General features: G+C 54.3%; 2 protein-coding genes across 3 annotated transcripts in view; one reads left to right on the top strand and one right to left on the bottom strand.

The window, feature by feature from the left end:
• Coro7 (coronin 7) overlaps positions 1 to 21,575 on the top strand; it is a 53,751-nt gene that overhangs the window by 20,205 nt on the left and 11,971 nt on the right. The window contains exons 8-9 of the mRNA XM_075941868.1: positions 4,284 to 4,370; positions 4,829 to 4,911. Coding sequence (XP_075797983.1) covers positions 4,284 to 4,370; positions 4,829 to 4,911 — 170 coding nt within the window. The remainder of the gene's footprint in view (positions 1 to 4,283; positions 4,371 to 4,828; positions 4,912 to 21,575) is intronic.
• Positions 869 to 19,403, bottom strand: Vasn (vasorin). 2 transcript variants are annotated; one of them, XR_012907065.1, is made up of 4 exons: positions 19,238 to 19,391; positions 9,991 to 11,632; positions 2,726 to 2,981; positions 869 to 1,032 (listed from the first exon to the last, which is right to left on the bottom strand). XR_012907065.1 is itself a non-coding variant. In XM_075941869.1 (2 exons), the coding sequence occupies exon 2, from the start codon at positions 11,621 to 11,623 to the stop codon at positions 9,608 to 9,610; it is 2,016 nt and encodes a 671-aa protein (XP_075797984.1). In that variant the 5' UTR covers positions 11,624 to 11,632; positions 19,238 to 19,403; the 3' UTR covers positions 9,020 to 9,607. The 2 variants fall into 2 exon arrangements, 1 of the variants encoding a protein (XP_075797984.1); XM_075941869.1 differs by lacking the exons at positions 869 to 1,032; positions 2,726 to 2,981 and having other exon boundaries at positions 9,020 to 11,632; positions 19,238 to 19,403.

Here is a 21,575-nt window from a genome sequence, read left to right as displayed (position 1 = left end):
TGTCCTGAAATTTGCTCTATAGACCAGGCTGGCCTTGAACTCAGATTTGCCTCCTGAGTGCTGGGATTAAAGGTGTGAGTCACCACTATCCGGCCTGTTTGTTTTCAGAGTTTAGATTTATTTATTTATTTATTTAGCAGACAATGTACTGCTGGCAAGGAGGCACCAGGTCTCTCTCTCTCTCTTTTTTTTTTTTTTTGGTTTTTCGAGACAGGGTTTCTCTGTGCCATTCTAGCCTGTCCTGGAACTAGCTCTGTAGACCAGGCTGGTCTTGAACTCACAGAGATCCACCTGCCTCTGCCTCCTGAGTGCTGGGATTAAAGGCGTGCGCCACCATCGTCAGGTGGCACCAGGTCTCATTACAGATGGTTGTGAGCCACCATGTGGTTGCTGGGAATTGAACTCAAGACCTCTGAAAGAGCAGCTAGTGCTCTTACCCTCTGAGCTATCTCTCCAGCCCCCTGTTTGTTTGTTTGTTTTTTTGTTTGTTTGTTTGTTCTTGAGACAGGGCCTCACGTATTCTAGGCATGTGTTGAACTTACTATATAGCTTAGTAACTATCTTGAACTTCTGATCTTCCTACCTTAATTTTTTTTAATTTTTGAGATGGAGATTCTCACTGTGTGGCCCGGGCTGGTCTTATCTCAAGTGACCTCCTGTCTTAGCCTCCTAAGCAAGTGTCATCGGCCCAGGATCCAGCAGAGAAGCAGAGCCCAACCTCCCTGAGCCCCTAGACTTTCTCTGCCGTCCTTTAAGCCAGAGCCTAGGGTGGGGGCAAGCAAGACACTGAAGCCATTATTAATCAAGGGAAGCAGCAATTCTTTTTGCATTTAAACGTATTTATTTTTGTGTGTATGCTTTGCCTGCATGTGTATAAGTGGGAATGGAATTAGGGAGGGTTGTGAGCTGCCATGTGGGTTGAGGGAGCCAAACTTGGGTCCTCTGGAAAAGTAGCCAATACTCTTCACCTCTGAGCCGGCTCTTCAACTTCAAACTTCTGAAGTTTGAGGGCAGGAGAAAGTTGGAACAAGCCTTTTTTTAAAAAAAAAAAAATTTATTTTAGTTTTTTGAGACAGGGTTTCTCTGTATAACAGTCCTAGCTGTCCTGGCAAACTCACAAAGATCTGCCTGCCTTTGCCTCCTGAGTACTGGGATTAAAGGTGTGTGCCACCACTGCCCATCTCTGACCTCTCTTTTTGGACAGGTGCTTTTTGACTACCTTAGCGTCATGATGGTTGAATGAGGAGGAAGATGGTGATTCCCTATTTCAAAAAAGAGCCAGGAGGAGGGGGAAGGGAGCCACGATCCAAGTAGGTACCTGCTAGTTGTTGTAGTTGCCTAGGAGACTGCCCATCTCCTGGAGTTGAACTCCAGTGACATGCCATTGGAGAGGGATGTGACTGCCCCTCAGTTAGAATGTGAAATTGCCGCTGCCCCCTGGTTATGGTTGGCTGGGGCAGCTGGACCATTGCCATTCCTGTTCTTTTCTCCATGCCAGAGATGGGGAGAATTGTTAGGGGACTGAGTGGCAGAAAAGACCTCCATGAGCATCAGTATGCTTAGTGACCCTACAGTGTAGGTCAGCCTTGGAAGTTTGCTGGAAACCAGAGGCAGCTGGACCGGTGGTGGTCCCACTTCTGCCACCTTCCAGTGTAAGTCTCATTACCTATGAGTCACAAGACCTTTTCATGATAATGGGTCCTAGCTCACAAGGCTTAGAGATTGAAGGAGCCGACAGCTGCATTTTTGGCAATCACGACACATAGCTTCCTCGGTCTAGGCCCTTGATTTCTCCGTATGTGAATGGGAAGGTAGAAGATGTGGACCAAGGTACAGTCTACTCCAGTCTATATATCTCTGTGTGGAAAGCTGCCAATGGCAGCTACCCCAACCTGTGGGAGGTACAGAAGTCCTTGTGGTCACTGATGACCACTAAGGGGATCAGGAATGTTAAACACACAGGGTTGTCCCTTCAAAGGGAGGGATACATGACCTGTTTATCCAACCAGAAGTCTGGGAGCGGATGTGGTTAATAGCCTGGTGACCTTTGTGCTATCTTTGTGGCCAAGACAACATCAGATCTTCCCCCAGACCCTTATCATGAGCTTGTCAATCTGTAGAGCCCATCCTTCTGGAATGTGTCAGTGTACTTTACAAAGAGTTTTGATGTGGTCATGTCTTACACTTTATTGTGCACACAGTACTGATTTAATTATTACCAGGAAAATTTTCACCAAATTGTGCTATTCTTAAATATGTCTAAAATAAACTATTTGGGGTCAGACTCCCAGAGTTTGGGCCAGCACCAACTACTGATTACGCAGAACCGGATTACCTTCTTGGCTCCTTTGCAGAGACTCCTGCACCAGATTAGCCACCTCCTTTCCCTACCTGCAGTTTCTTGGAGCTTTTTGCTTCCCAGTCTCCATGCAGAGTTAGGTCTGTGTAGATTCTTCCATTTTAGCTCAAATAAAAAGTTCCTTCAGTTACATTCTCTGCCCTGTTACCTTGTAAAATAGACATCTGCAGCTGGATGTCATGTGCACATCTGTAAACACATAAGCCCAGCGCTTAGGAGGCTGAGGCAGAAATCAAGTGTTCAAGACTAACCTGGACTAACATGACATAACCCTGTCTCAGAACCCCACCCCACCCCCAAAAAAATTAAACAGCAAAACACAGACACAGTGCTGGACATTAGTAGACTTTGACACCTCGTTCTTACAATAGAAGATGTCATTGTGCTTTTCAGAGCTGAAGAAACCAAGGCACAGAACTCATCCAGGGACGGGGCAGCGGCTGCAAGGGTGGCTTTTCACCAAGGCAGTCTGACTCGGGGTTTCCTCCGCTGGCCTTCATTCTTTCTGCTCCTTTGTGGCACGGATAGTAACTGCAGTGACGTTCCTCCATTCAGTCTGCTGGTCTCCCAACACACTCTCTCTGTGTGTAAATGTCCCATTGGTTCTCCTTGTCTCTAGCCCCTAGCACAGCACATTCGTACTAGGAAAGAATGATCGTCTTCACCATGCACACTCCTGGCCTTAGACCCGCCCCGCCCACTGTTGCCTCCCTTGCTTGATGGACGTCAATGAGTGAATGACATGCTGACCGGTTATGAGCCATCTAGTTTTTCGCCCTCACAAGGGACACTGCACACTGGTGAAGGAACAAGAGCTCAGATGACACTGCTGACCCATAATAGTGTGTCAGAGGCGAGCCAGTGACTTGACCCCTGTGAGGACCCTGCAGCTCCTTTTACGTGGAGAGAGAAGTCTGGGGCCCTAGTTCTCAGGCTCAGTCCCCGACTTCCTGTGCCACTGTGGCTGGGTGGGAAAGGAAGAGTGAGAAAAGCCCCTTGAAGGACAGGCGGAGCATTTCCAGTGGTCTCCCACGCTGGGGTCAGCCTCTGCATGCTGGGGAGGGGGCCCTGGGCCAGCTCCTACAAGCTGCTTCCCTGCCTCATTCATTCCCAAGGAGATCGTGGGAAGTTTGGAGGAGGCTGGCCACATTTGGGGTGAGCTATTTTTGGTAACAGGGTCCTTGTCTCAGGCTCCAGGGGCCAGGGTGACTGGGAGAGAGCTGTTTGCATTTCCTCTGGCCCCTGGACTCCCTCCTGCCATGGCCCAAGGGGGACAGGGCCATTCACTCCCCTGCTGTGTAAACTTTTCCCTTTCTGGGGGCCTGCAGCCTTCCTGTCTGTCAGATGCTCCAGCCCCCCTGAAGGGCCACCAGGGGCACTGCTTTACCCTTTCCAGAATGTTACCCAGAGCCTGGCCGCAGGCCCGCCCTCTGGCCTGCTGGCAGTGACAGGAGGCGGCAATAATCCCTCTAATCCCGTGATTTGCACGGGGCTTTTCTCAAGGCCCGGTCCTTCTATGTGCACTCTCAGCTGATCCTCCAGGCAGCTCCAGGGAGTGGGTGGCATGGGCACCGTAAGCGTTTACGAGTGACGAATGAGCCCGCAGAGGGTGTACATACATTCCCCAAGTTCATACAGCTCTTAAATGAGGACCCTCAGGGCACCCACGGAGGTGAGAAAGTGCTGCTGCACTCTCAGGAGGAAGGGGGATGAACCTGAGCCTGGTGGCCTCTGGGTGCTGAGATGCCTTCAGAGGTGGAGGCGGGGCTCTTCCTGTGGCACATGTGGCCTTCAGCACCTCTCCTGTTCTCTGTGGGCACTCAGACAAGTATGCTCAGGACATCCCAGTTCCCAGCCTCTCAGAAGGTCCTTGTCCCCAGTAGGGGGCCCTGATGGCTCAGTCCTGTCGCTTGTTTCCCTGCAGAGCACACAGGCCCACGAGAACAACAAAGATACCCGGCTGGCCTGGACAGGCATGCAGGAGCATCTTGTATCCACAGGATTCAACCAGGTAGTGTTTCCTCCAACATCCTGGGCACTGCCAGCCAGGAACTTGTCTAGTGCTTTAGGCTCCTGCTTCCTGAGGGTTGGGTGAGGCCATTGGGAGGTGGGTGCAGACAGCCAGTTAGAGGCCTGTCCATATACGGCCTGGCTGTGCAGCTGGGTCTTGGGCCCCCAGGGAACTGAAGGCTTTAGAAAACTGGCAGATTCCATTTGCAGTAGCTAAGCTTGACCCTAGGAGCCATGGTGGCCCCACAGGGACCAGAGTCCATGGAGGGAAACGCCCCTTGTCCCTTGTCACCCAAAGGTTCTTAAAGGGGCAGAACAGGACATGAAAACCCAAACTCCCCCCTCCCTGTCATGACTCCCTGCTGCTCTGGGGCAGGGGACCATGCCAGGGTGCACCCTTACACACTGGGTTCCAGGAGCAGGGAGAATCCTCTGAGCCTCCCTCCGACTTCCCCACAGATGCGGGAAAGAGAAGTGAAGCTCTGGGACACCCGCCGCCTCAGCAACGCCTTGGCCTCCGCCACCTTGGACACCTCGCCTGGGTAGGAGCTTTAACATAATGGGAGCTGGGAGCCAAGAGTTTGGAAGGTGTACACACTGGCCACTGGGACAGCCCTGTCATTGAGGCTGGCTGATCACTTGAGTGTGACCAATGCTGAGCCTGGGCTGCATCTGGGCCCAGCACCCCAGCTCTACCAGCAGGGGATGCTGAGGCTGTCTGAAATGGGCCAATGAATGAACTTGTCCTATCCTCTTGAGGCCCTGTCAGAAAAGTAGGCCCCTGGTCATGGGCACACTTCACTGCCTAGGGGTTCGTTCAAGTGTTTTTGAATTTAGGGGAGGAGCTATGACTTTGAAAATGTGTCATTGGGGTATAGGTGACAGAAATGGGCTTGCTTTGGCTATGGAGGTTTTCATGGAGCTGAGGGCCCAGGGATACTTGAGGTTGTGGTAGGAAGGTAAACACTGATGAGTATGAGATGATGGGGCAGATGGCTGTGTTTGGAGGTGTGTAGCAGGCACAGGGGGCCTGGAGTCTCCTGAAGTTTATATAGGAAGTTTGCTTGGGACCTGCCACACATATGTCCTCAGCTACCCTTGGAGAGCAAAGGATAATGGGTACTCCTTCCATTCCTACCTCCCAGAGGTATGTGGAAGAAAGTTTATGGATATGCCTGGTGGGATCCCTGGCCAGGCCAAGCAGCTCTTGGTCTGTAATGGCATATAATCAGTCACTAGCAAGCTGGCTCTTCAGATAAACAGTCTATTCAATCTGCACAGCCATCATGAATAGCTAAGGAGGCTCCAAGAGGATCAGAGACTCTGCCAGGCATGGCTGTAGGGAAGGAGGGAGGAACTTGGACCCTGCTCTGAAGCTGATTACTGATGGAAGGACTGATGGGGAACCCTCGGGGTAGGTTGACTGGGGAATACTGGAGACAGGAAAGGTCCCTGGTCCTTGGCTATCATCCAGCCTCTCCTTTCTAGAATATTTCAGAACTAAAGACTCTGAATCACAGTGGGGCGAGGGTTATCAAAGGTTCAGAAACAAGAGCATCATATTAGGGGTCAGGGAATGCTGGGAAGTCGTATTCTTTAGACCGGCAGAGGATGAGGTGTGGTCAGGGCAATAGACACTCTGCATCCCACCCTTTACTGTCAGGGAGAGGCTGAGATACTTCGTTTGTTTGTTTGTGAGACAGGGTTTCTCTGTGTAGCCCTGGCTGTCCTAGAACTCTCTTTGCAGACCTGGCTGGCCTCGAATTCAGAGATCTGCCTCCCTCTGCCTCCTGAATGCTGGGGTTAAAGGCATTCACCATCATGCCTGACTTGGCAATATCTATTTTATAGATGAGGAAGGCAAAGCTGAGGCATATTCAGGGTCAGGGACTTGGTCTCAAGAGAGGTATCATCAGGATGGCACTGCCCTGGGGGAGACAGAGGTGCTGGGCTTTGGAGCTCCACAACTAGCATTTATCTTGTGTCCCCAGGCCTGGCACTGTCTTAGCATCTTATCTCCAGACTGAGGTGCTGCAGGTGTGAAGGGCACTTGGCACCATCAGTCAGGTACTTTTCACCGAGCACTTCCAGTCAGTCAGGCTCCACTCTCAGTGGTAACGATGCTAAGTATCCCCTCTCCTGCAGGGCATCTCCTGCCCAGCATTAGGATGGCCCCTGGAAGAGTTAACCATGCCCAGACCCTATGGTGCCACTGGCCAGGGCTGACCCTGTAATTACGGCAGTTAAGAATAGCCTCGAAGGACCAACGAGGACTGGAATTTGTCAAATCACTCCCAGATGGGCCGTCAGCCCAGCATTCCTCCCAACAGTCCCCCAGCCCTGGCCTATGCCCTGGCAAGCCGACACCCTTGGCAAGGGAACTAGGACTCTTCAGTCTCCACAAAGCTGGTGGACATTGATGCATGCCAGTAACTAGGCTGCTGAGAGAGGTGGCAGGTCCCTGTGTCCTCACAGGCATACTGGAAAGCAGACCCCCGTCCCGCCCCTGCTGTGATTGAAGATGGAAAGTGCAGAGAGTGCCAGCTCTGGGCGCAGCCCCGGGGAGGGTTGGCAGCCCTGTCACTGCCACCCTTGATCTCTCTGTTACAGAGTTTCCATCTTGGTTTAGGCAGAACAGTGTGTGCTCACAAGAGCTAGAGGGCCCCAGGGTCAGGTACATCCCTCCTCTCCTGGGCCTTTGTCATGGTTCCCATCTCTGTCCATTCCTTGTCATTTTGGAGTGTCTATAAGGCTGCCTGCCACAGTGCAGAGGGCAGAATGTCGCCAGTCTCCCACAGGGCGTGCTCATTGAGCTTTCCAGTACTTCCCGTGTGCCCGATCCCAGGTTCAGCACAGGCGGGAGATGCCAGCTACTGAAGAGCGCTATCGTAGAGGGCCATGCATGCCTCGTCCTTGCTCCTGGATGTACTGAGAGGCTGGGTGTTAAGATGGTACAAACGGTGAGGGTGAACTGCAGGTCCTTCCCTTCATAGCAGCAGGGTGAAAGCCCTCCCTGTGGCTTGTCACCTCTCTCTGCACCAGGAAGCAGGTGTTGGGATCCCACCCGTCTTGCAGCTGTGAGCTATTACTGCTGTTCCCCATGGGTGCCTCTCCTCCTCTCAAGGAGACTGTTAGCCTTGGAATGGGAGCTTATGAAGCTCTAGGAACGGTGCTTCCAATGAAAAGACCCCGCACTTCACAGCTGTCTAGCTTGACTTGACCTGGACCCCGCTAAGGATGGGATCTGGATACCTTTCCTGAGGGCCTCTTCCCCTTTCTCTAGGCCTCACCACCCCACCCTGCCATCCCTCTAGGCCAGGTTTGCTTTACAGAAAAAACATTTACTCAGCAGTTGCCATACTTCAGCAGTGGCCACAGGCCCACAAAGGCCCCTTTGATGGGGCTGGCGAGAGGGACAGGCCTCACCACGCCTGCTGTCCTAATAGAACCCAGGCCTACAGGAAATCCACCTGGGCTGCTGCCGCCACCACTGCAGCCTCTGTAGAAAGAGGCCCCACCCAGGCCCGATGCTCCCACCTACTGCCCCACATGACCCGTCCACCTCCTCCCTCCGCCAGAGCCCTCAACAGCCACTAATTGAATCCAGAGCCTCTTGTGGCTGAGACTGACTTGATGCTGACATCAACACCCCGAACCACAGGGCCTGTTCCCCAGGCCTGGCTGGGCTTCCTCCTCCCCTCCAGGGTGAGACTTCATACCAGGGCTATGACCCACAGAAGACAAATTGGCACTGGGGGCCTGTGAATGGCTTGCTTCTGCTTTTGCTGGGCCCTTCCATTCCCCCAGGGCCCAGCTCCTCTTTGTCCTAAGGGTAACAGGTAATGATGCCTTGTGTCCCTCAGTTTCCCGAGCTGCCCACCTCAGTCCAGGCCACAGCTGTACTTGAATGTAGTCTTGCTGCCCCACAGCCTGTAGTCTTCCTAGAAAACATTCCTTCTTGGGGTTCCAGAATCGCTGGGCATATCCCCAGGGCAGGAAGTGAAAGAATACTCAGGGCCACCAAATTCTGTACCATCTACAAGCCAGACAGCCCTTTGGCCCTGTCCCTGCTGCTAATGCTCTGTTCTGGCCTCCCCTTTCTGTCCGGCAAGCTTCTTGCCTTGGTGACCCATGTTTCCCCCACCAATGCCCTCCTGTACAGTGTCGACAGCAGGAAGGAGCTGGGGCCACACATACCTGGCTGGCTCAGGATTCTGCGGTAGAGACTAGAAGCCACCTGTCCCAGGATCCCCATCATTAGGCTCTAGAATAAGGAAGCTCCAGGCTGTCTTCGCTATTGAAGGCAGGGGTAGTCTGCCTTTCACAGCACCCAAGGAGGATGTGACCTCCCTTTGAGTCCCTCTGTGTCCCGTGTTTGCTGTGAGACCCTTCCAGCCTTATACACAGACCCTGTGGCTCCTGCTGACAGAAGACTGGGGCTAGCTAGGGTAAGCTGCCCTACCTAGTCCATTGCCCTGTCCCACCCAGGTGAAGGTACTTACCAGGGCCCAGGACCCATGGTTGGCACATTCTAATTGGGGAAGCTCTCAGCAGCGGCCCTGGCAAACCCATGCCTGACATGTGCCCAGTGACATAGGTGTCCACAGAACACATAGCTCATGCACCCCAAGCCCAACCAGAGACAGTCAATCTGTTTTGTTTTTTATTTTTTTACAAAAGGCCTTCATATCATCAATAGTCTTACAAAAACCAAAGTCCTTGTCACTGAGTTTGAAAAAACACTTTCCCAGCATAAACGGGAAATGAACTTTTATAAATACATTTTTAAAAAAAAAACAACAAAACAAAACAATAGAAGCAAATCCACTTGTGCCCAGAGCACCTTCCTTTCCAGTTTCAAGTGTTCCCGCACTTTTGGGGCCAGGGCCACAGCCATAGTGCCTTCCCCATCCACTACTTTTGGGGGATTCCTTCACTGGTCACCAGAGTCCATGTTGGGAAGCCCAACATGCCTAGCCATGTTACCAGCACATGGCAGGACTCACAGCCCAGGGCTGCACACTGCAGCAGACAGCAGGTGCCTGCTTTGGACATACTGATGGCTACGATGGTTCATCTGGGCCATAGCAACTCACAAATGAGATCCAGGCCAGAGAGGGTTGGGGACAGGTCCCACAGCGCCGTCATGCATGTGCCCGGTGATGCATATCGAGAACTTGCTTGTGTGGCAGCAGGGTGGGGGGTGACTAAAAGCCTGGCTGCTCTATCGGTCCCAGCTCAGATGTAGTGCTTACCGGGGAGGGTCCCTTGAAGGCTGGGCCCTGGGTAGCCCATAAGGGGCACCTCACATTCAGGACCTCCCGACAGGGCCTCCCCACCTCCCTCTGTTGCTTTAGAGCTTGGCTCCAAGGGAGTTTTCACCCCCTCTAGTTCCAGGGGCCCGGTCCCCGGTCCCACCTGCCCTTTGTCCTGAGCTGTAGCTGTTGCCCGCCCCCGCCGCACACAGTAGGCTGCTCCTGCAGCAGCCAGCACAGCTAGAAGCACAGCGGCTAAGGCAGGTGCGATAAGGAGGGGCAGATTGCCCTCACGGGCCTGGGTCACTGGGGCATGGTTGGAGCGGACAGCCTGGGGAGTGTTGGCCTCCCCACAGGCCTCCTCACCTTCAGGTATCCGCCCGGCTCCCATGGGTGTGACACAGATAGAATAAGTGGCATTGGGCCGCAGCTGGGTGACTGTGTACTCTGCAAGTGAAGCAGGCAGCCGTAGGGTCACCAGGCGCTTGTCAGGGCCAGACAAGTTACGGTAGGTGAGGCGGAGGCTCCGGAGCTGTACAGTGTTGCCCTGCAAGTAGCGCTGCAGCCCCACACGCAGAGAGGTGGGGCTCACTGGCTCGATGCTGAGGGGCAGGGGCCGAGGGGGCCTTGGGGTGTCTGGTATGGAGCTAGGCTTCATCCCTTGCCCCATTGGACTCTCACAGTACAGACCAATGAAGCCCTCAGGGCACAGGCACTCCCGGTGATGTTTTGCCCCTATGCGGCAGGTACCACCATTCAGGCAGGTGGATGCTGGGCAGTCCTGGGGCTGAGCAGACCTCATGGTTGGTGGGGCAGTGGATGGTGAAGTGGACGCCTGGGTAGTTGGTTCTGTGGGGCTGGGCCATGTGGGAGCTCGGCTAGAAGGTGAAGGCTCGGGCTCCCTGATAGTAGGCCTTATGGTGGGTATGGTGGCTGTGGTAGTGGTGACTGGGCAGCCAAAATCTGCATAGTCCAGATCCAGGAGCAGTCGGCCAGCATTCTTGGGTGGGAAGTGACAACGTGTCTCTTCAGGGCTGGCCAGCACAACATGGCTCTCACGCACCCAAGGCCCAAACCAGCTCAAGGGACATAAGCAGTTGAAGGGGTTTCGGGCAGCTGCTAAGAGGCGCAGGCGGGGAAAAAGATTTGAGAGGTCACTGGGCAGGGCCTGCAGGCTCAGGTTGCTCACGTCCAATTCCTGTAGGGCGGTCAGGCCAGCCAGGTCCTCAGGCCGGACATGGGCGATGCGGGTATTACCAGCTAGCCGAAGGCGTGTCAGGCCGCGCAGGCCTTGGATCACAGATGGCATGTGCTCCAGCTGGTTGTCAGAAATATCCAGGTCATGGAGGTTGCGCAGGCGGCCAAAAAGCCCCTCATCCAGCTGCCGCAACCCTAAGCCAGCCAACCTCAGTGCCTCCACATTGGCAGTATCCAGTATTCCAGCTTCCAGGGCCGGGATATTGTTGTAGCTGAGGTCAAGCAGCAGTAGGCGGGGCAAGTGCAGTGGGGGCAGCACCCGAAGCTCATTGTCCTGCAACTTGAGCTCCAGGAGGTGGTCAAGCGCATCAAAGGCTCCAGGCTGGATGTGGCGAATGCGGTTCTTGCCCAGGTAGAGGCGCTCGAGGCGGCGCAGGCCCCGGAAGGTCTCATTGGAGATCTCGTGCAGTTTGTTGGCAGTTAGGTCCAGGTTACTGAGGTTAACCAGTGGCCGAAAGATGCCACCAGGCAGGCTCGTGATCTGGTTCTGTGACAAGTCGAGGAGCTGCAAGCCAGGGAGGCCAGCGAAACTGCCCACATCAAGTGTGGTGATGCCGTTCTCGAAGACGTACAGGCCCACTGTGTCAGGTGGCACGTCTCGGGGCACTGTGCTTCCCTGGCGGGCAGTACAGAACACTGTCTGTGGCTGGTTGCACTGGCAGCCTGATGGGCAGCCCCGTACTCCAGACTCCAGGAGCAGCAGGAACAGCAGGAGAGATGGCAGGCAGCTCCTGGGGTGCATCTTCCGTTCCTAGGAGCAAAGAGTTTATGAGTCAGGGCCGAGGGCCGCCACATCATGAAGGCCAGAGGGGAATTCACTGCTCCCCACCCTCAAATGCAGCAGAGCCCAGAACTTGTGAGTCAGGTCCCTAGTGTCCCTGACCAGTTCCTGGCTCATCTCTGGCATCCTTCCCTCAGTGATCATATCTTTATGGTGTTGGTTGTCACTAATGAGCATCCATGTAGAGGCCAGCTAGGCTAGTGCAGGGACCAACAGTTACTAACAACACAACTTTCCCTTCCTGAACCCAGGCCCCTCTAGCTGGCTGCTTGGTCAGGGAAGGAGGACTGTGGATCCTGAAGCCCCTCCCTGTAGATCTGGAGAGACAGGATGGCAGTCGGCCCGGGCGCGTAAGCAGAGAAGCTGGCTGTTGGGGCCGCTGGCCCCTGCAAAACACTCTTGCGTCCCTCCCTTCTCTGAGTGAGGAAAGACCGCAGCAGGAAAACTTCACATGGAAACTATGGGATCCGTGTTTTTCTACTTGTGCTCTCGGACCTGCCCAGGATGGGGGCTGTGGGCCGCCAGGATGTGGCCAGGATGAGGTTCCTAGAAGAGGGTAGAGGCTGACTGGCAGCTCTTGCTTGGCAAGTGTCCTTGTCTAGGGGAAAGGGGTGGCTAAATGAATAGATTTATTTGTCAGTTTATCAAACCCCATGGTTCAGGTGAGGGACAGACAGTGTTATATAGTGGACCGTGACAGTGCTAGGCTAGACAAGTACATCAGGTCAACTCCACAGATGGTTGGGGGTTCTGCTCTGGGCCAGACCCCTAGAAATGAAGAACAGCACTGTCCCCCAGAAGTGACAGTGCCCCAACCTTTCCACGTGCTGGTATTTGCTCAACACACTGCCGCCTCAGTTCCCCAGTGGCCAGTTTAGATGGGAGCTTCTGTCCCTGCAGAGTCACACAAGGAAGGGACTTTTGGAGGCACCAGTGGGTCTGAGCTGGAACCCAGGGCTTGAGTAGTGCCAGTATGACAGGGTCTGCCCGGGGACAGGCCCATTCCTGTCTTAGCAAGCCATCAGAGGTGGGACTCCCATCTTGTCCTGGGGTGAAAGGCCAGCAGCTTGTTCATTTCACTCAGGCTCCTAAGCCTAAGGGCCCCACCCAGGCAGTCCTCACCCTGGGTGCCCCAGAGGCCTGAACCTTGCCTGGGATACCAAGTTACCCCCAGGTGGGCAGCCCTGCTTAGTGGCTGACAATTCCCTGCCATCCCAGGTACCTGCTGCTCACACAAGGGCCTTTTGTGCTAGAGCTGGGGCTTCCCTTCCCCCACAGGTGGCCCCAGCAGGTAACAAGACCCTCACCCAAGCCTGCCTTCACCACTCCCTCATCTGTGGGCTCCCTGTTCCCAAAGCACAAGGGCTCCTGGTACGTGAAAGGGAAGAAGACAGACTTACCCAGGACAGGTAAATTAGATGCCTGGAGCCTAATGCCAGCTCACAGGCCTACCTTCAGTGCCGGGAGCATTTAGATAGGGGCTCATACTGAGAGTCAACTGAAACAAAGTGCCAGAACCTTGAGGACCTGATCCTACCAGCACCATAGGGCTCTGCACTTAGTGACCTCAAACGCTGTTAGCTGCACCCCTAACTCCCTTACCCCATAGGACCTGTTCCACCCACCGTGACTCAGAAACTTGGGAGGATGACTGGTTTGGCCTGGCTTCCAGATAGGGACTTCAAATGACCTCCGTCTACATCTCGCATCCATGTAGGGTACGACAGGCCTTCCCCTCAGTCACTCTTCTTAGTGGGACCAGGCCAGGGTCAGGCAGGAGGAGACCCTGCACATGGCTGGTATGGCCACTCTGTTGAGTAGTCTCCCCATGGGTCTTGTTCAAGGCTATGTTAAGAACTCATCCAGACAGGCGGTCCTATGCTCAGTTGTCCAAACTGTGAAGCCTCAATTGGCAGCAGCCTACTTCACACCTCACCTTCCCTGTATATCCTTGCTGTGAGGCTGGGGTGGGCGGGGGTGGGCTCCTTACTCTGCACTAGCAGCAGTTAAAGGGGAAGGGGTGAAGGATATGCATGTGCGTCTGATGACAGGATGGCCACTGGGCTGTCAGCTTGTAAAATGGACTGTTCATACAGGCTGGCAAGAGAGGACACTGAGTTAAATCAGCAGGGACCAGGGTCCTAGGCCACGAACGATTCAGGTCATAACTAATCCAATTCCCATTCCTCTAAGAGTCATGTTAAGTTTCTTTACTTGACTCCTGGCTTCACCCCTCCCAGCAAGGGGAGACTGAGGCAAAAGATGGTGCTACAGCTGTGGAAAATTCCAGCTTGCAAGCTACAGTCTGCAAGCTGGGGAGCTCTGTCATGGCTCTGAGAACAGCGTGAACAGTCCTTGAAGGGAATCTGGATAGGGCGGGAAAAGGGTGAAACCATTTGGAGCAGCAGAAGACAGGTTTGGCCTCAGGCCCGAGTTCTGCTGAAAAGATTCCTGAGTCCTTTCTTTTTGATTTATTTATTTATTTTTGTTTGTTTGTTTGGTTGGTTGGTTTTTCAAGGCAGGGTCTTACTGTGTTGCTCTGGCTGTCCGGGAACTCACTACATAGACCAGGCTGGCCTCAAACTCACAGACATCCTCCTGCCTCCACCTCCCAGGTATTAGGAGTAAAGGTATGCAGCACCACAACCAGCTGAGTCCCCTGACTAAGTTCTACCTTTCACCTACATGACTGTTAAGGGCAGCCCTATGGACTCCTTTTTTTATGTTGATTTTATTTATTTTGGCTTTTTGAGACAGGGTTTCTTTGTGTAACAGCCCTGGCTATCCTGGAACTCTTGTTGTAGACCAGGCTGGCCTTGAACTCAGAGATCCTCAAGCTGCCTGATTCTTGGTTTTAAACAGGAAGTGCTTTTTTTTTTTACGCGTGTAAGTTTGTTTTGTCTGCATGTATGTATGTGCGGTGCCTGTGGAGGCAAGAAGTGGCTGTTGGACCCTTGGAACTGGAGTTGCGAGTGGTTGGTGGTTGTTGGAGTTACAAGTGATGGGTGCTGGGAATCAAATCTGGGCCCTCTAGAAGAGCATCTCTCCAGCCTCAAACAGGGAGTTCTGAAGATATTAGCTTGTCTGGGGCTGGGTCCTAGTGCCTGGCGTATGTATGTGTGGGGTGGGTGGCTTCACTAGAGTGGCTGTTGCCCTGTGCTTTCAGCATCACAGGTCGCTCTGACAGCCTTTGTTTGGTATCTGATCCTTGTGGGGAGAATTCTAGAGTAGCCCCCGGCTTTAGGGGTCAGAAGGGTCAGACCTCCTCCTGGATTCCTCACCTACACTGGCCTGACTCTACCACAGCCTGGTGGACAGAGGCAGGAAGGCCTGGCTCTCCACCTCAGCATGCACTGGAGGTGGTCACAACACCTTCCCAAAGCACTTGCATATGGTCAGTAAACATTAACCACTGAGGGTGGCTACCTATAAGCCAGGAGTCCTGGCTTCCTCATTAGCAGGACCCTCTGTACCACCTGCATGCAGGACACCCCCCCCCCCGGCCCAGGTTAAGGCATCCCTCTACTGGGAAAGTGAGGGTGGGGTCCTTAGTTCTATAAAGGAATTTAGGGGTAAGCTGTCCTTTGGCCCAGCCTCCTGAAGCACATGACCTCCAGGAGGGGCTCTGTGAGTAAGGACAACTAAGGGCATTGGTCATCTAACTCTCGAGGGCCCAGAATGCCCTCCACACCCAAGTGTGTGACATACTGTGGGCACCCACCCATACACATGCCTGAGGTTAGGCAGGGACAGGAGCGTGGGTGGGGTAGAACCCAGGCATTTGGTGAGCACATCAGCCCTGGAGCTGGTGCATCTCCCTGATGCTAAGACAGGCCGTGTGCCCAGCAGGGTGGAGAGGACAATTCAGACAGAGCCCACCCCTCCTTGCACACTTACCCTGATAGGATAGACTCTGCAAATCTGACTCTCAGCTCTGGGCTCCCAGCCTCTGCCTCCTGGTGCTGGCCTGAATGGGCTCTACTCTGCTCGCCAGGCCTGGCAGCAACCCAGCCCCAGGAGGCTGCCAATACCCCCCCCAGCCCCCTCCCGCAGGCGGGACTGTGCCGGCGGCCAGAATGGCTGGCTCCAGTTTCGCTGACGTGTCCGAAGCAGTTCTGGGCCCCGGTTTGGTCCATCCCATCTCCCCTTCTCTAGAACACAGCAATCCTGGCCCAACAGAGAAGATGGGCTGAGGGTCTCTATTATTTCTCACACAGAAAGTGGGGGAGGAGGCTTAGCTCAGGCTTGTGATTAATCAGGGGATCCCAAGCCAGTACTGTTCACTCGGCTTTGTGACCTCATCCCGACTCCCTGCCCTCTGTGGCTCCCATCTTTGCCCTAACTCAAAGGGCTTTTGCATTCCAGCTACAGGTTAGGATTACCTAGGAAGTTCCCTGGGCTGTGTTCATCTTTTAAAACAAGTTAGTTAAATAAGCAGCCCTGCTGGGAGGAAAGTCCTCTGGCGGGTCTTCTGCCCAGAAAACACGGATGAACTGCAGAAAGGCCATGAGGACATCAGCCTAGCTGCTGTGTCTGTCCAGGAAAGGATTCTGAGCCTTGGAACAGGTGTGGCCAGGGTGGCTTGTCCCTCTCCAGGTGGGTGTCTTAAGTAGCCCTGTGGGTGACCTGGCTGCTGCCAGACCTGTCAGCCAGAGCAGATAACTCAGTGACTAAGATCAGTCTCTGGCTCAGGCAAACCCTTGGGGTGACAGGTTGAGCCATCTTAGGAGAGGTGCCACTTGTAGGGCAGGAACACCTGTGGGCCCAGGAGCTATGTGGTGGCTGTGGCCCAACTAGAAGTGGGCCAGTAGAATGCCACTGTCAGCACGCGGCAGGTGTGATGCCACTGGGGCTCGGCCTCCTACTGCCCTGTCCCTGCCCAGGGCTTGGCACCCACTGAATAAACTTTAACCCTGCAATTAACCCTGAATCTTCCAAAACACCTTAGTCACTGCAAGCTTCCTGGGCACGGGAGTCTCAGGGAGACAGGAAGAGAATGGTCTCAGAAGGGGCCTTATTCTACTCAAATTCACCATGCCACTGTTCTACAAGTCACTCAGCAATCTTAGATGAACCCTCAGCCATTGTATGGCACAAGAGGCCCCTTCTGGGGTCTATGAACTGGTCATTGACCCACAGTTCTACCCCCACAGCTGTCATTATTGACCAGTGGTTGAGGCTGAGTGCCAGCGAGGTTCCCAACCTTCCCCGGCTCCCTCAGAGCAAGCCAACTCCCTCCTTAATGAAATCTCTCAGGCAGCCTCCAGGAATGCCAGAGTCTTATTGCATTCCCCAGGAGTTGGCGTGCGTGGGGGGTGGGGGGAGGCTGTCCCCAACCTTGAAGAAGAACTGGCCTCTTGCCTTCCCCCATCCCTACAAACTGAGGTAGCCTGAAGACTTCTCACACCCAGGGAGACTGGAATGAGGAAAAGCGGAAAAGCGGGGGAGGCCTGTGGCCTGGACAGCAGGCTGAGGGGTTGGGGAAAGCGCGCACACACACACACACACATGCACACACGCACGCGCACACACACCCGGCTGACTTTGGAATGTGGAAACTGATAAAGGAAGGAGGTCCAGTCCTCCCCAACAAACGCAAAACACCAAAGCACCCCTCCAGGGCCTGCTGTGGGTCACGTGCACAGACATACACCCTCTGGCCACACTCCTCTGGGCCTGTGTGCGTGTGTGTACACACACACCTCTCTCTCCTTTCCCAAGAACACACAAATTCCACAGCAGTGAGGGGAGCCGGTTTTCTTGGCAACACGAGGGCCCTGGGCTCCACAGCTCTGGGAGGGGCTCTGAGGGTGGCTGAAGGGAGCTCTGTGAGGGATGGCTGATTCCCTTCACCTAAGATTAGGACCTGTCACTGGTCAAGAATGGCTTTCGGCACATAGCGAAGAGAACTGTCTGGGCTGGGGAGGGGAGGGCTACTTTCCTGTTCTTAGAAGCTATGCAGCACCACGAGGGTTCACTCACAAACCGTGGCTCTTGTCTGGGACTTACCCCAACTAACCCAGGGCTGGGGATATCTGGAATGAAGTGAGAACCAACCGAGGGCTATCTGCCTGGCTGTCTCTCATCTGCATAGGTCTCAGCAGTGTCTGGGGGCTCCTGTGCTCACCTCTTCGGCCACTTTTAGAGGGTGGCATCCAAACCCCTGGGACTCCAGCCCTCCACCCCACAGATCTCAGGTGGCAACTGTCTGGTGTGCAGCTCCAAAGTTTGGGGGCAGGGTAGGGACATGCCCTGCTTGCCCCTCTCCCCGGCTGGCACTGGCACATGTGCTCCTAGGTTCTTTCCTCTCTGGATGGGAGATGCTAGATAATGGTCTGGAGGGAATCCAGCAGGGCTGCTCATTACCAGAGCCCTCTTCCTGCCTCTGACACTCTGTTTACAGAAGTTCCTCAGGGGCTGATTCCCCTGGGAGAGGACAGTAAACTCTAGAGACTGCCCTCCCATCCCCCACCTGCCTGCCCCAGCTCTATGGGGCTATGCTAACAGCTGGGTCCATACTGGCCTTCATTGCCCATACCAATGGAGCCCCTCACAAAACTCCAGCCCACCCACATCTTTGCTTTCCCAGCACCCAAAATCTAGCCTAGGGGGAAGGGACCTTTTACATTTTGGCCTGTCCTCTTCCCTGAGGGCTCTTGGCTCAGACAGGGAAGAAGGCTGTCTTGGTGTCTCTTCTGTCTCTTCCTCTCACCTACCATTAATGCATAAAGCAAGGGGCTCCTGGACCCCATGGTTTCTTCTACCCTGCAGACTCCACTCCCTGAGATCCAATGGGTGAAAGCAGCCAGCGACCCTGGTGTGGTAATCGTTAACTAATGGGGGTGAGGTGGTGTGGTTGGCACCAATCAGCTGGCCTGCCTGACCACAGGGAACCTCAGCCGTCTTCTGGCCCCAGAGCTGAGACCTGGGGACACAAAGGACTAGACTGGCTATAGGCCATTGGGTTTGCAGCCCAAGCAAAGCCCAGTCCCTGGGAGAGATGAGATGCTGATACTGGGGCACTAAAGGTTCTGGTCAAAGTCCATCCCTCACCTGGGGGCACAGCTATCGGTCTCCCCACCCCCATCCCTCTCCTGAGCTGCCTGAATATTTGTGGGCCCCAGTCCTGCCATGTGTGACAAGGCCCAGAGGACCCCAGGCGACCAATCTGTGCAGGGGCACCAGTCTGTCTGACCCCATGAGGGAAAAGTAACCAGACTACGGCTGGTCCATCCCCCTAAAGGAGGTTTGATTCATAAAACTGGTCACGCCAGAGGGCCCAGCCGTGGGAGGAGGAAGCAAGGGAGGGGGGTGTTTATTTTGTCTACTCAGAGCCTCACGGGTAGGTGAGCCATGCACAAATGCATACCCTGGCTCTCCAGAGGGTCAAGGGAGGTCCTGGGCCCACTCAGAGAACGGGAGACAAGTGAACGTGCCTGCCCAGGTAATCGCCGAGGCCAGAGGAAGCCCCTCGCTCCCGCAGTCGCAGTTCCACAGGAGAATGTGTGTGCTAGTGTGCAGGGAGAGTGTGATCAGCCCTGCCTGGCGCCCCCGCCCTTGTCCCTAGACACTCACCAGGAGGCGGCAGCCGAGGGAGTCGGGCGGTGCGACCCACCGCCTCAGTGGGGCCTCAGACCTTCGCCTCCGGCCGGTCCCGAAGGGTCCGGAGTCCCGGGGTCCGGAGGCTGCGGCGTCCGCGTCTCCCAGCCCCGGGATCCGGCTCCGACTCCGAAGTTAGCTCGTAGGAGGCTGGTCTCTCCTTAAGATGTGGGGGGTGGGACCATCGCCACTGAGGGCGGGGCTCCTCCTCATTGGCCAAGGCGGGGTTTGGCCGAACCTGCACACACCCCTCCGCGGAGCCGGTCGTTGCACGGAGCAGGCCTAATCTGTACGTAGATATATCTGAACCCGAGTGTGGAGAGATTTTATTAGGCTGGTTTAAGTCAATCCTTGGTTTTCTGTGTGACATTGGACAGAGTCTTGCTTTTCAGATGAAAAAAAAGATAGTGACATGAATTTATGTGAACCTCAGGGGTCAGTGAAGATCTGGAGAAGCCTAGGATAGGATAGTAAGGCCAGCCCGGGTGAGGGCTTAGTCCCCATGACCAGCCCAGTCTGCCAAAGCTCAGGATTTTTCATGCAAATCTAGATTTTTAGGTGTAATCTCTCAATGTGTTATTGTTGGTAGCTAATCCCAATTTCAAAAGCTAGAAGTGCTTCCAAGAGCCTCTTGTGTAAAATCTCTTAGGCTGGGTTTGGGATCCTTGTGGCCATGACAGCAGCCCTGGTCACCTTTCCAGTCTGAACTGAAAGTCTGCGACCTAGAAACAGATGCCCACTCAAACCCCGCCAGGGACTGGAAGTTCAACTTGAAGACCATAATAAGCTTGGGGTAGAAGGTGGGGTTGGGGACTCCATCAACAGTAGGAGGGACCTAGGTGTTTGTTGACAGTGGCTCTTGAGCAGGAGGGGCTGGTGCCAAGGGCTAGTTCAGAAAAATCCCCTGGCTTGTAGGATTCCAGGAAAATGATCATTTCCCTCCTCCCCCATGGTCTGTGGTTAAGATCATGCCTCAGAGCCTTTGGGGACCCAGCTCAGCTTCCAGATTTCACCGCTGTACCCCCTCTGTGCCTGGCCTGTAGCCAAGCCCTTTGGCTGAGTCACATTGGCTGGAGACTTGTCTGCCCTCTGCAGGATTCCAGCACCAGAAATGAAGGTGGCCTGGGTCTCGTTATCAGGAGCTAAGCAGGGTCCCTGTGTTGTAAATGCAGAACATCAGCGCGCACACACACACAAACACCACTCGAAGTGTCTCATTGGTCTGTGTGGCAGGTTTGAAACTTTGAAGCCCTTGCCAGAATTGAAAAATCAGGTGGTTTCACATTAAAATGGGGTTTCCTAGCCTGTCTTGAACAGGAAGTCTTCTGAGGTTGAGTGGCACTGTCCCCTCTAGTCAGGCTTCTTGGTCAGTGAGTGTTGGGAGGCAGCTCTGGCATCCATATCCCTGAAGACTGAAGTAGGAGGATGGCAAATTCAAGGGCAGCCTGGATAACTGCATGAGACCTTTCTCAAATACAAGTCTGGGGATACATCTCAGTAGTAAAGCACTTAGGATAAATAAGGCCCTAGATTCAATACCCAATGCCAGCAAAAAGGGGAAACACACAAGTGCGGTGTGACTTCTAGTCAAACTGTCCCCAAGCCCCTTCTCATGAGCCATCCTCCCGTGTATCCCAACTTGTCTAAACTCCCATTGTCAATCTCTAGATACCACCCTTCAGAGACCCCCACAAAGGAAGAGAGTGGGATACCTTTGGCCCAGCCTGGGTGACAGTGACAGATCCATAGGGCCTAGACTGCTTTTGATAAGGGGCATTGCCACACTGTCTGGGCTCATGGATGGAGAGGATACCAGAGGAGTTCGGAGATGCTTTCCCACAGCAAGCCCACCCCTGTCCTTCCGCAGGGCACCTGTCAGAGCTTAGGGCATTATCTGACCAAAGTCACCTCTCACCATTTTCCTCAGTCTTCTGGTTAGGGATAGCTCCAGGCCTTGGACCCTCTCTGACTTTAGATTTAGGGTAGACTCTGGACTGATGTCAGGGTGAGAGCCCTCCAAGGTGGCAAGCCTAGAAACCGTAGTAGCAGGAGATGTCCTGGCACTATCTCCCTCCCCATTTGGCCTTCTGTCAAGTCAAGGTGAGCCTTCCGCATTCTGGACCCAGACACAACTTGGCTGTCTTCACAGGGCCTGGAGTCAGGCCGGTGCCAGTTGTTGGCTGTTAGTTCTGGGTGTTGTGACCCCATTTCCCTGCTCATCCTGAGCAGTGGGCAGCAGGATGCTCCTGCCTGGCAGAGATGTCCAAATGGTTCTGCCCAAGGCAAGGAGGACTGGCCTGACCTGTCAGTAGAG

This window comes from Microtus pennsylvanicus, chromosome 11, assembly GCF_037038515.1.
Source record: "Microtus pennsylvanicus isolate mMicPen1 chromosome 11, mMicPen1.hap1, whole genome shotgun sequence".
NCBI lineage: Eukaryota > Metazoa > Chordata > Mammalia > Rodentia > Cricetidae > Microtus > Microtus pennsylvanicus.
Note: the sequence above shows the minus strand (reverse complement) of the source record. Positions and strands in the feature narration are given on the sequence as shown.